The sequence below is a fragment of the Microcebus murinus genome, chromosome 24 (assembly GCF_040939455.1).
Source record: "Microcebus murinus isolate Inina chromosome 24, M.murinus_Inina_mat1.0, whole genome shotgun sequence".
Taxonomy (NCBI): Eukaryota; Metazoa; Chordata; class Mammalia; order Primates; family Cheirogaleidae; genus Microcebus; species Microcebus murinus.
The window spans coordinates 15,570,589-15,583,677 of NC_134127.1; the positions used below are offsets into that span (position 1 = coordinate 15,570,589).

At 34.2% G+C, this 13,089-nt stretch overlaps 1 protein-coding gene across 3 annotated transcripts in view; it reads left to right on the forward strand.

The window, feature by feature from the left end:
• Nucleotides 1-13,089, forward strand: part of MICU3 (mitochondrial calcium uptake 3) — a 91,652-nt gene that overhangs the window by 17,027 nt on the left and 61,536 nt on the right. For all 3 annotated transcript variants that reach the window (XM_075997187.1, XM_075997189.1, XM_075997188.1), the window contains exon 2: nt 11,543-11,696. In XM_075997187.1, coding sequence (XP_075853302.1) covers nt 11,543-11,696 — 154 coding nt within the window. The remainder of the gene's footprint in view (nt 1-11,542; nt 11,697-13,089) is intronic.

Genomic DNA, 13,089 nt, shown 5'->3' on the forward strand with positions numbered 1-13,089 from the left:
TCATTCTTTAAAATTATATATGGTCAGTTGCATCATCTAGCAACTTTTTAAAAAATTTGATCTCAGCTAGGGAAATACTATTGGCTTGTCTTCAGCTGTGTGTATTTCCACATAGACACATTTACTAACCATCAAAACATTTCACCTAGAGTACTTTGGGATTTTCCCACACTGGGAATTTGATGTTTAACCTTTCGACCACCCAGTAAGCAAAGAAAATGTTACCTCTTTTATCTTCTTGCATGGCTTTAAATAAGCCTGAAGCCATATGAGAAAGTCAAATGTGCTTCCATGAACATCTTTTTTAGCTACTTGAATAGAATTTCATGTAAGTCCTATAAGATTCATGCACAGATAATATAAAATAAAAATGTAAGTTTAAAAGAGTATTTGCTCTTTAGTGTTTTATAAAGATGTTGTTGCTATTGCCAACATCAACTAGGTTCTAATACAAAATGCTCAGTTTCCTACATGACATCAAATATATTTTTAATCTATTTTTATTTTAAAAATTTGGGGTTGATTTTATTTAATATGAAAGAAACTAATAACGATGAGTAATGTAAGTAATTTTGGTTAATACAAATAGTTTTTCTTTTTTTCTTCTTTCTTCATTCTCACTTCTCTATTTCTCCATCTTGCTAAAAGGTAATGCATCATGCAGTGTTTAGAGAATTGCTATAATTGTTTCAAGTTACCACTGCAGGGTATTATCAGCTTGTAGGCATCAGTTTCTCTAATTGTCAAGTAGTGAATCCTTTATCTGGCATTTAATCTTGCCTCCCTGGGAAAACCAGACCTTACCGCAGAGTAAATTTTCGAATTGCTGACCCGAAGTAACATGAGACTGTGCCTTGGCAGTGAACCTTTGCTTTCTGTTATTCATAGGAAGGATAATGATATACTCTGTTGCCTAAAGGCCCTTAGTTTCACTACCTTAAGAAGTAACATCTAAGTGAGTGCTAGCTGCAAAGGTCTGAGGTTGGAAATTCCAGGGAAGATAATTGCATTGACACAATATTTTTATTTCTTTTGGAAAGATGAAGTAATTAAAAAAGCAACTTTTATCATTTCTACCACTTCTTAAGCTTCTCATCCTAATTCTGCCAGCATGACTTACAGGATCCTCACAGTAACCTAAAAATGATCATTAGTTATTTTTCTGAATAAATTATGTACATTATTTTATTTCCACATAAATTCTCCATTTTTAGAAGTAGGAAAACTGAGATTCAAGACCTAGGTTGTAGCTCACAAATTTCTCTATAAAATAGAAGAAAGTAGAGCTTTCCAGAGCTAGAAAGAAGATTCCCTAAACATTTTTAGATAACGTGAAAAGAGTATCAAGTGATTCCCATAAAATAATTTCCTAGAAAGTGTAAGGTATAATTTTCTAGAAGGAGTAATAAGAAAGGGCAAATTTAAATTCTCTTCTACCTCTAGATTTCCATGATATCATCTTTCTACTTGCTGTGTGGCCTCGCGCTTACAAATAAGATAATTCGTGTCCCAACTCTGAGGTCTGTGTTTGGGCAGTTTTTAATAGGAGCTTTGCAAGATCTCTTTGATATGGAAAATTCCATTTCTTCAACGAAATTTGCCATATCTAAAAATACTGCAGTGATACCTTACCTTAAACTTACATTGTCTATTTTCTTATTTTGTAAAAAATAGCGCTGTAAATATTTTAACATACTTAGTTATAATATGCCCATATGAAGCCAAAAAAATTGTAATTGTATCACACTTAATAGGTAATATTTATCAAAACCATACATGCTGTCTTTTCATTATTTTGAAGTTTGATGATGGTATTTTTTTTCAGAGTGAATTTCAGTATATTCATGAAAGAAATGAAGTTTTTAGAATTTAAAACTTGTCTATATACATATATGTATTTGTAGGGAATTTTATATTTGTTTCTGTTGCTTAGATTTTAGATTTAGAGTTTTTAGTTATTTTTGTTGGCTATTTTGAGTATAGCAATCTCTCATCAAATTTAGTTTAGTAATAACTCAGTTTTATAATTACAGAGAAATTTGAAGACCATGTCTTGTTCCCTATAGATAGTTGAATTCTGTTTTTGTAAATTAAACTAATAGTAATTACTGTCCAATCTCCTAGGTCTATGGAGGCGAAGTAGAAAACACCTGCTTACCCTCAGGATCTCTCAACATTCAGGGACGAGAACCAGACAAAATATTTCCTTAATCTTTATTGCAATGTTTTGAGAAAAGATTAGAGTTACAGAAGCATTTTGCCAAATTTGGTAAAACAAGGCCAGGAAGAGTGCAAGTGCAAATAAAATTAAATTTCAAGCCAGTGATGGCTGTATCTAAGCATTTGGAAAGAGAATCTGCAGAGGATAAAAATGTGTGGAACTGTCAACCTCAGTGAATCACAGCGTTTAGTGTTTCCTGAAAAATTAGTGGAGGCGGTTTAAAAGTTACCTCCCGTGAGGCTTTTAACCTACAGATGTGGTTTGTTTTGGAGGTGAGACTCTCCTGGTCTTTCTTAAACATATAATTCTTACATTTTTCTCCTTAGTTGTTAGAATTCCATGAGTGCTTGATGTTGTTACTCAAAGTTGGTGTGACGGAGACTGCAAGCTGCTGACCTTAATTTCTCTTCTTTCTTTGTAATAGTTAGGGTGTATATGCTCAGCCCTTCTTCATTTTCCAGCAGTTCCTTGTTAAGTGCAGCCATATGAACTAAGTTCTCCTCATTCGAATGTGAACAGAAGTTATTTATGCCACTTCTAGGCCTGGCCTATAAAAGCTTCTCACATGAACTTCTTCCCTGCCTTTCCCTGCTCCGCTTTTCCTGGTTGGTATACAGTTATCACGCTGGCCTCTGAAGGACTGCATGAATTGAAGCAGAGGTCCTTGATCCCACCCCAACCTCAGTCCTAGTATGTTTTACACACATCTGCTGTGTTTGAGCCATTACATTTGAGGAATTTAGCCCACCTTGTATAGGGGAAGGCATTAATTGGTGAAGGCTTTGATCGTTTCAAAGGGAGATGATTGTTTTTTGGTGAATTAACTTTGTCAGCTTCACTGGTCTCTTATATTCTCATGGTATGAAAGTTCACCTAACTGCCCACAGTAGGTTCAGACTCACCACAGACACTAAGACCCACAGGAGCTTCAGATTAATGGCTAATCGGCCACTTGGACATTGTTAGTATAACTGATCCCTGTGAATTAGCCCCAGTCTTATATCCCAATCCTCTGTGGTTGGATTCCTACCTTAAAAGGTCACTTAAAAGACCCTAGTAACTTTATGCCAATTCCCTGGGGACTAAATTTCTTCTTCCTGAACCCAGGCTCCTTTTGACCTACTTATCTCTTCTTTGAATAGTGAACTTCAGCCAGTATGCCTGAACCTCTGCATATCACCGTTATTCCTGGCTGAAAGCCACAGTCTGGGTCTTGTACTTGGTTCAGGATTGTGCCAAGTGAATCATATGCTACGTCTCCCATACTTTTCCTATTCTGGCTTCCCATGCTCTCCACTGCTGCCCTTTTCTGTAACCCTGCTTGTAGCCCCTCCTGTAGTCCTACCAAATTCAAGCCTCTCCTAAGTCATATTTATGTTTGTCTCTTTCTTCAGCAACAACCTACCTTCTCTTATGTTAGAACTCCAAGTATTTATACAGATTTGAAAAGCTGTATTCTCCTCTTTCTGGCCTTTCTTAATGCATATACTGATAAAATTCTTACCAGATATACTGACCATTTGACCTTGTTATCTCTGTCATCAAAACTTAGAGGAATTTGTGAATTCCATTAACCCTTTTCGGAAAGATATTATGGAAGCAAAAATTATTCTTTGCTATAGGAAAGAATAATAGTTTGATAGTTTGTAACTGAAAGAAGCAAACTGAAATATTATGCAGTTTTTATATGTTGCAGTCACTTAGGAGTGCCTGAGAATTGAGTGTTCCAAACTTCAAGCCACAGTTGCTTTTCCCAGCTTCTCTGCTTATGAGAAGCATTTTAACCAGAATTTTACTCTATTAAAATAATACACAAAATAAAAAATAAATTTCATAAATAAATTTCAAGCCTTCTTAGTGCAGTAGCTAAACTTAAACAGTAATCAACATTAGTTTTAAAGATGACATGTTTGAGCAACTTTTACAAGATCAATACCATAAGTTATAATGTGGTGCCTTTCTCACTAAAGCTTTAGACTCTCTTATTTTCTCAGACTAAATGCCTAGTTTGGAATCAAAAACCTTCTAGTTGTCCTTAACTGTCATTTGACCAAGACACAGTATACCTTTGGTTGCTTATTATTCAGTTGCCAATTATCTTTTCATCCACAAGCATTCATTTATTTATGAAGTAAACATTTACTAAGCCTCTTATATATGGGGCAGTATATTAATCACTGGGACTATAAAAGTAAGAACTTACCGTTCTTCTTAAGGAATTTATGACTGAATGGCAGAGATATGTAAACAGATAATTGCAACCCAGTGTGAATGGGGGAAAGGAGTACAAATGATATATAATAGGGATAGATGAAGGAAATAACTAGGATTATTCCAGGGTACAGTGTTGGCTCTCAAGGAAGCTGTGTTGTCAAAATCTAAGATATGTTACTACAAGGGATGTGATTTAATTAGGATTGATTTGGAGCAATAGTTTATATAGTAGAGACAGCATAGCAGCTGAAGTTTTTTGGCAGGTGGCCTTCTTGAGAGTCTGGGCAAAAGAATCACATATTCCATTTTATATGGAGCAAGGATTTATCTCCTTGGCAATAACTGGAGAGGTATTGGGGCTCACCTCCAGAGAAATTGCAAAGCTAAGCAGGGAACTGAAGTAGATCTAAAATATTCTTGGAGCTGGCTATAGCTCAGAGACCATTACAGTTTCCAGAGTTCATCCCAAGCACAGATGGAAATTAGACTTATTCTTGTTTCTATCAACAGGTTAGGCCTAGACTTTGCTTAGTATTAACTTAGTTGACGTCATGAAGTTCTAGCAATAAATAACTATTGAATGTGTGGATAACTAGCACAGCTCTATAACAAGAATCTAAAAAGAAGCAGTAAGGGGACCTGGTAAGTAGCAGCATAACACCAAGCACCGGGGTGGGTGGGTAAGCATGCACAGCAGTTGTAGGGGGAACCTCTGAAGTAACAGGAAAGGTCTCATGCACAAGTTGACAGGTGGGAACCCAGGTAACTAAAATTGGAAGAAAGGAGTGAGTTTGTTCTAAAGTTAGAGAACAAGTGAGGAGCTTAGTTTCTGTTCCTAGAACAGGATGGGCAACACCCAAATCTCTGGGCTGAGAGTATTTGATTACCTACCACTTGGAACAGAATTGGTTCCAGATAGAAAACAAGAATTCAAGGTACAAGCAATATTAATTATATTCAATCTCTAAGAATTTTTATAATAATTAGAGCAAATTTTAAAAATTGATAATTAAGAAGCATAGATAACCTCCGTGATTCGATGTACTACTTAACAACCTAACAAAAATGTACATTTCAGTCTTCCTATATTTAAAAGCTTCCTCAGTAGGTTTGCTGATAATACCAAAAAACATTCAAAGTCAGGAGTACATGCAGAGGAAGGATTTTACCTTATAATGGTCATTTTAAAGAGGCATCTCTGGAAAGATGGAACATGGAAACTTTATTATGTTTACTTTGGAGCAGTGATTTCTTAGAAGCCCAGCTAGTTCTGTATGCAGCTCCATCTGTGCTGCTCCTGTCCTGCAGCTTCTCAGAGAGGATGTATTTCTCTTTGTAGCCCTTATGAGCTTAAGGGCTTTCTCTTTACCGTTAATATTTCCTAACAGTTACTTCCCAAATATGTGTTTTTTAGTTTGACTGTCATCTATAGAAATAAGAATTGTTCTTAAATGACTGTGACTTTTGTAACTCCTCTTAGTCTCTTCTCTGCAGTTCATAAATTGTCTCCTCACTTTTAAAAGGCTTTTTTAAGCACATAATATGGAATTGATAATAATTATTTTCATTTTAGCAATTAATGTTTTAACAACTAAGTGAATATAATTTTTTTTTGGCTTTCAGGTTAGCTTTCCCCATTGGCCTTTTGGCATATTATACTTATTGATTCTACTGTATTCTACAGTTTCTACTGTATTGGCAATTTGAGATGCAAAAAGTATCATTTACTAACATAATACATATTAATGAAAGATTTGTAGGTTGAATTTAGGCTTAGAAATTAACTTTTAAAAGATATATTGGATTTAGGTAAGCAGAAAATGTATTTAAAATAAAGTAGATCAATCAGTGAATACAGGTGTGCTTGTATTAACCCGTTCCTTATAATATAAGGATTATATCCCTAATCACAGAATCACAGATTTGGTGTGCTCCAGAAAAATGGCTGTACTTGTTTTTTAAAAGGCCCAGAACATTAACATGATACAAGATTATTGTCATTTGTAGACTAGCAAGACTGAGGAGAGGATTAGTAAACTGGTTTGATATCATTTTCCACCTTTTTTTTTTAATTGGCGGTTGTTTCTGAGTCTTCATAATAGTGATGTTAAAACTCCAGAGGGTTTAGATTTTTTAAACTTTGGAAAGTTCACAAACAAAATTAAATCTCCTAGAAGTTTCCGTTCCTTCTGGCACTTGGGTAGTCTGCTGGCTGCAGCTGCCTCTTTGCTCAGAGGTTCCAGTAGATCAGGTATGCTGGGCAGAGCTTCATGGACTGATCCAAATCAGCCTTCTTTCTACATGTGAAGTTTAACTTGGTCAGAACCATATCATAGTAAAAAAATCATTGAATTCTTTATCCTGTGCTATCAGATCATTCACTAAGAAAATAATCTGTTGATAAAACTACAGAGAAATGAGCATATGGACTCTTGAAAGGTTTGAAAGCATTAATAGTTAGGCATATGTAGGCAGAACATGATTAAACAAAGCTTATTTATTTGTACTTGTCCCTAAAACAGTTTTAGATAATGTAAGTAATTTTTTCCAATTTACTAATTATTAATACTTTTTAATTAATTCATTTGTATTAATACATAACAGACATACACAAAGTAGCTTTTGAATGAAGAAGTTTAATTGGCTCATTAGTTGATGTTAGATATTCATCTTGGAAACTATAGATGGTTAAATGAGTATATAAATAATAGCGTTTTTGCCCCATATAATTTGAGTTTTTTTGTTTGGGGATTTCTATTTATGCTTCTACTTGCCCAACACATTTTAAATTTTTGTTTGGGGACTGATATTTATTTTTCTATTTTGGTAAAAAGGGGAAGAAACAAGAGGACTAAATGATCTCTAAGGACCATTCTAACTCTAAACTCCTTTTCAATTAACAAAGGAGACAAGGTAAATACTTGTTCCTGTAATTTTTAGAGGATAATTATCAAAACTAACAGCAAGCATTGCTTCTACTGGCAATTCATTAAAGCATCCTCTTCAAAACAGAGAATAAGTCAAGAATGCTTAATATTACTGATAATATTCAACATTTTTATAGACCTAGAACTCTAATAATTAAGCAATGAAAATGTGGTACATACTGAAAAGGAAAAGCTATAACTATCCCTATTTTGAAGGAATTTTTGATTATCTACATAGAAATATTGAGAAAAAAGTTATTAAAATTAATGAAGAAATGTAATAAGGTTGATTGGATATAAGCCAAATATACTAAAGTTACTAGCTTTCCGATACATCAGAAATAACCGATTGAAAATATAATAGAAATGAAAAATTGTATTCCCAATTCAAATTTCACAGAAACTATAAAATGTTTGTTTGAAATTTATATTAATAAAACTGCAAAACTTTACCAAAAGACATAATTGGAGACTTGAATAAATAGATATCTGTGTTCCCATGTTGGAAAAATCAATATTGTGAGACTGTCAAGTCTCCCTAAATTAAACCAAAATTTAGTGTCCTTTCAAACGAAATGCCAGTAGGATTTTTAAAATCAAACTTGTCACATTGATTTCAAAGATTATCTAGAAGAGAAAATTACATATCAATCATCACAAATATTTTTAAAAGATTGACAATAAGACAGAGTATTGCTTTACCTAATGTCAAAACATACTCAAAATATATAGTAATTAGAACACTATGGCATTTGAGTAGAAAGAGACAAATAAGTCAGTAGAAGAGAACAGAGAATTTTAAAATCAACCCAAGTATTGATTTCCTGCTCTGCTCTACCTTCCATCCCATTCTCCAGCCATATGAGCCCAGTCCTCCTTGTTGATGATGAGTAGACTGTTCTGGAATCAGGCCAGTTTACTGGGATGTCATGGGGAAATCGTTCTTCACCTTTTACCAGCTCACGTTTCATGTGAGCAGTACCAGTGTGTTTTATTAGACTGTGTGAGCAGAAGCAACAAGTCAGCAGTACTGGGAAGCCCTTTTTAAGCACCAGGCTCTGGTTATCCCTTTTATACATAAGTCATATTCTTCCCTTTTAGGATATAAGGGGCACAAACCGTTCATTCCTAATTATCTCCCCAGACCTTCTTTTAAGGTAGTGCTAAATAAACCTTTGCTCACCACTTAATACCAGAGATGGTGGTGACTATTGCAAAGGCAGCAAGGGCTGGAATTCATACAGTGGAGTTGTATGAAATGAAAACCTTTAACTCTACATGGTGAGATTTCTTCTTATACCCTTACTCAGGTGGTTAAAGAATGAAAACTTTTCTAAAGTTCTGCTTGTTTTCTCACTTCAGTATAGAATGGATTAGAGGCAGAAATGAGTTAGGCCATTACTGTAAAACTATAGGGAAGTAGTAATGAGTGTTTGAACAAAGGTGGTGACAGTGGGTGGATGTGAGAAATTAGAGGGGAACTCAGAGGCTTTGTTAATTGATTGTTAGGAGAGGTAAAAGAGAAGAAGGAGTTGTCAGCATGAGCTCACAGAAGGCAGATCGAATTGCCAGCTACAGTCGTTTGGCAGGTTTGGCATGCTGGGGCCACTGATAGACTCTGCTCAAGGAAGGAAAGTTTGATGAGAAAACACAGGCACCTCAGGAGCAGTAATGGCAGCACGAGGTAGAGGCAGAGAACACAGATCAAGTCCATATTAGGTCATAGCAGATACGGATGTTATAGGCCAAAAATTGTGGTTCAGAACATCAGATGAGGTATAGCTTCAGACTGTGATGTTAAAACAGTGGGAGCTGTGGGCTGAGTGGTCCTCATTAAATTCACTAGAAATACATCATGGTTAATTGGAGTCACCTAGGCCCAGGCAAATGGCCTAGCAAGAAAAAGGCACAGACAAAATTGGTTTCCCTGCCCTGAGAGGAAGAAGAAACCCCTGGAATATATGTATACAAGGAAACTAAGATTCAGGGAGATTACTGCCCATTTTTACCTTCAAGTTGTTCAGTGTTCCATGTGTCACCCACGACAGACAAAACAATTTCCCGATACCTATGGATTACCGAAGCAATTGTTGTTAATATGCTGCTGAGCCAGCTTATCTCTGGTACCAGGTTGCTTTATCTTTCTAAACCATCATTTTCTTTTTTGTCTTTGTTCCACCTGTGGATCTCCTAAAACTGAATGCAAGTCCTCTGCTCCAGGAAGACCATTACCATCTTGCAAATATGCTATATAAACCTAAAATGTTCATATCTTTTCCTGACATTAAAATTTGTATTTCTTCTTCTTGAAGCTTTCTTACTAACCTCAACCTATAGTGCTTTTCTTCTATTTACTTGCACTTGACTCATTCCCTTTCTCTGTTTTTGTACATTTTTTCTCTCCAACTAGTATTTGCCCTTCTGTATAGATTATATATCTCTTTTCTTTTTTTTAGATTATATATTTCTTAAAGGCAGAGACCATGTATTTTATTTCTTATATGTGCCATTAAAAAATGGGAAGTGAAATTTTCTTTTAGTTTTTATTTGACTCCTGTGTAATGTCTTGAAAAGTCATAGTCTTCAAAATGGTGGAAAAGAGTAATCATTCACCTGGTTTTTCATTTAAGAAAGTATAATTTAGAAATAAAAAATGTAATCTCCTTGCTGAAAGTTCTTATGGATTGTTTTGTTATGAATTCTCAACTTATTAGATATATAAATTATTTTAATAATTTGTACACAATCTGCATTCTAACCTAATAGACAAAGTATAAACAATAAAGGTAATAAGCTTGTTACCTTAAATGAGAATTTTTTCTAATAAACACAATTTTTTATGAAATATGTGAAAAATGTAATTTATGTATTATTGCTAGTCATGTCAATTGCTGTAAACTCTCCAGAGGCAGTTTGATAGTATATACAAAAATGTTTTGTTTGACCAATCAATTTCACTCCTAAGAATTTATCCCAAGGAATTATTTGTGGATATTACCAAATATTATCAAGGCTGATCATCATACCATTGTTTTGTAATAATAAAAGATTAGAAATCACCTGAATATTGAACCTTGTGGAATTCTTTCTGTTATGCTACAAACATTTACTATGGAATATTATACAGTTACTAAAAAAATGGTCTTCTACTAGAACAGTGACATAAGAAAGTGGCCTTAAAGAATTAAGTAAAAAAGATCAGGTTACTGAATAATATGTATGGTATAATCCCATTTTTGCCACAACAAAAGCAAAACAATTATAGCTGTAACTTTTAAAATTCTATCTTCCAATTGTATACCATGACTACTAGAATATATAGTAACATAGGAAATTGGCCCTGATATATTGATAATTAAAAAAGGTCAGGTATATAATCCCATTTTTTGCCAAAAACAAATTACAATTATAAATTTAAAAAACTTCTATATTCTAAATTGTACACAATAGCTATGTATTACTTTTGTGGTCAGGAAAAAATCCTTTTATTAAAAAATAAATTTTCTATAGTTACAGAGAGAAAATAACAATGGGAAATTAACTACAAGGAAAGGTTTTGAAATGAAGGAGAAGAGACTTCCCCCCATACACATACACTTTATTAATTTTAGGCAAACTAACTCTAGGCAAAATTTAGAATGACCATTGATGATATCTATACTGTAGTGATCTAGAATGAGCAATTTCAGTTCTAATCTAAGCATTACCACTAAATGGTTTCCTTAGTGGTATTCATCAGCAGCCTATGAGGGTTCTATTTTCTTCTTTTAGAAAATTTATGGAATTTAATGAACAGACTTCTAATCAAAAAAATAAGGCTGTAGAGGGTGTATAGTAGGCATTCAGCAAGTGTTGATATTCTTTCTAGAGATACCACTGGCTCCATAATTTAATGTTATCTAAGACTGAAGTGAAGAGATAAAAAAAAAAATCACGAATTCTTCAAAGTGTCAGTTTAAAACCTTCAAGCCTTTAATGATATCCATTGTAGGATCTTTTGAGCATTAATTCATTTTAGGTGGATAATTTATTTATAAAATGATTAAGGTTCATGATAAGACAGAATATTTTCACACTTCATTTACTGTTAATTCACTTTCAAAATAATTAAAAGCATTTTACCTTCTAAAAGGAGGTGATATTTCACACAGTCCAAACTTATTTGCTCTCTTAACTTTAGGTTACTGTTGGCAGAACAGACATTGAAGACTTAGACCTCTATGCTACGTCTCGGGAGAGGCGATTTCGTTTATTTGCTTCTATAGAATGTGAAGGGCAGTTATTCATGACTCCGTATGATTTTATTTTGGCTGTTACAACAGATGAGCCCAAATGTAAGTATATTTAAAAAATTATCTCAATAATTTTATAAGATTTTTTTATCTTTAATTTGTAAAAATATGGAACAGTATAAGTTTTTTAGAACAACTAACTGAGTAATGTGGTATTTCAAAAGATATTATGCTATATAATCTTACCAGAGTAGTATTTCTTGTAAACTCTTACTTGTATCTCTTCTCTTTTCAGTAACTTTCTGTTGCCCTGTCTTTCTCAGTATGACAAATTTAAACACCACCTTACTTTTGACATTTTCATAAAAGATTCATGTTCTGCCTATTTATTTTTATATCCACCCTGAGCACAGTAATTCAGAAGACTGGTTTTGAAGTTAGCCCTGAGCAATATTTCTACCTATATCTTTTCTGCATTCTGCGCTAGCTTCTGCAGTTTAGATATAGTTTGTTTCTTACTTTTTTATGCTTTAGAGCAGTGGCTCTCCAACTTTTTAGCATTATGTACATTCTCACAAATCTCTTAATATCTGACTTAATAGAAGATAGCTGGATTCTCTTGTGCTTTTGTATTCAATCTATTACAACCTGTTGTTTTCCATGAAGTATATGAAGAAAATCTACCTCACAAATCCAGGTAATAAGAAAAAGGAAGAGTTGGATCTGTTTCTTAATCATCATTTCAGTTCACCGAAAGATCACTCACTAAAAATCATTGTACCAAATAATCAGCTGTTTGATATCTGCTTCAAACTTCACACAAATAAATACTTTATGTTAGAATGGAATGATTATAGTCACTTTTTCTCCAGAGCCAGGGATGTGGCAAAAATGAACCTTAAATTCTCAATAATTTGGCAAATTGGCTACTTTATAAACTAGCTCTCAATGAATTAATTTTTGATGCTTCAGATTATTTCCATTGGAGATCAGGGGAGAGAGAGATGTATATATTTGGGATTCATCTGTGCATCATTGGTAATTAATGCATGCATATGAATGAAATTGCCTAGGGAAACAGTATTGTATAAGAATATAGACGACACCTGTAATCTCAGCACTTTGGGAGGCCAAGGCAGGATAGGATGATCGCTTGAGACCAGGAGTTCAGGACCAGCCTGGGCAACATAATGAGACCCCTGCCACTATAAAAAATAAGAAAAATTAGCCAGGCATAGTGGCACATGCCTGTACTAACAGCTACTCAGGAGGCTGAGGCAGAAGGATCACTTGAGTCCAGAATTTTGAGGCTGCAGTAAGCTTTGATCACACCACTGTATTCTAGGCTATATGATCGAGTGAGACCCTGTCTCAAAGAAAAAGAGAATAGAGGTGACCAAGGACCAATCCAATCTTTGAAGAACTCCTGCACTTTAAAAGATAGACATACGAAAGGCTTGAAAAGGATGAACCTCAAAAAGGGACATAGAATTGT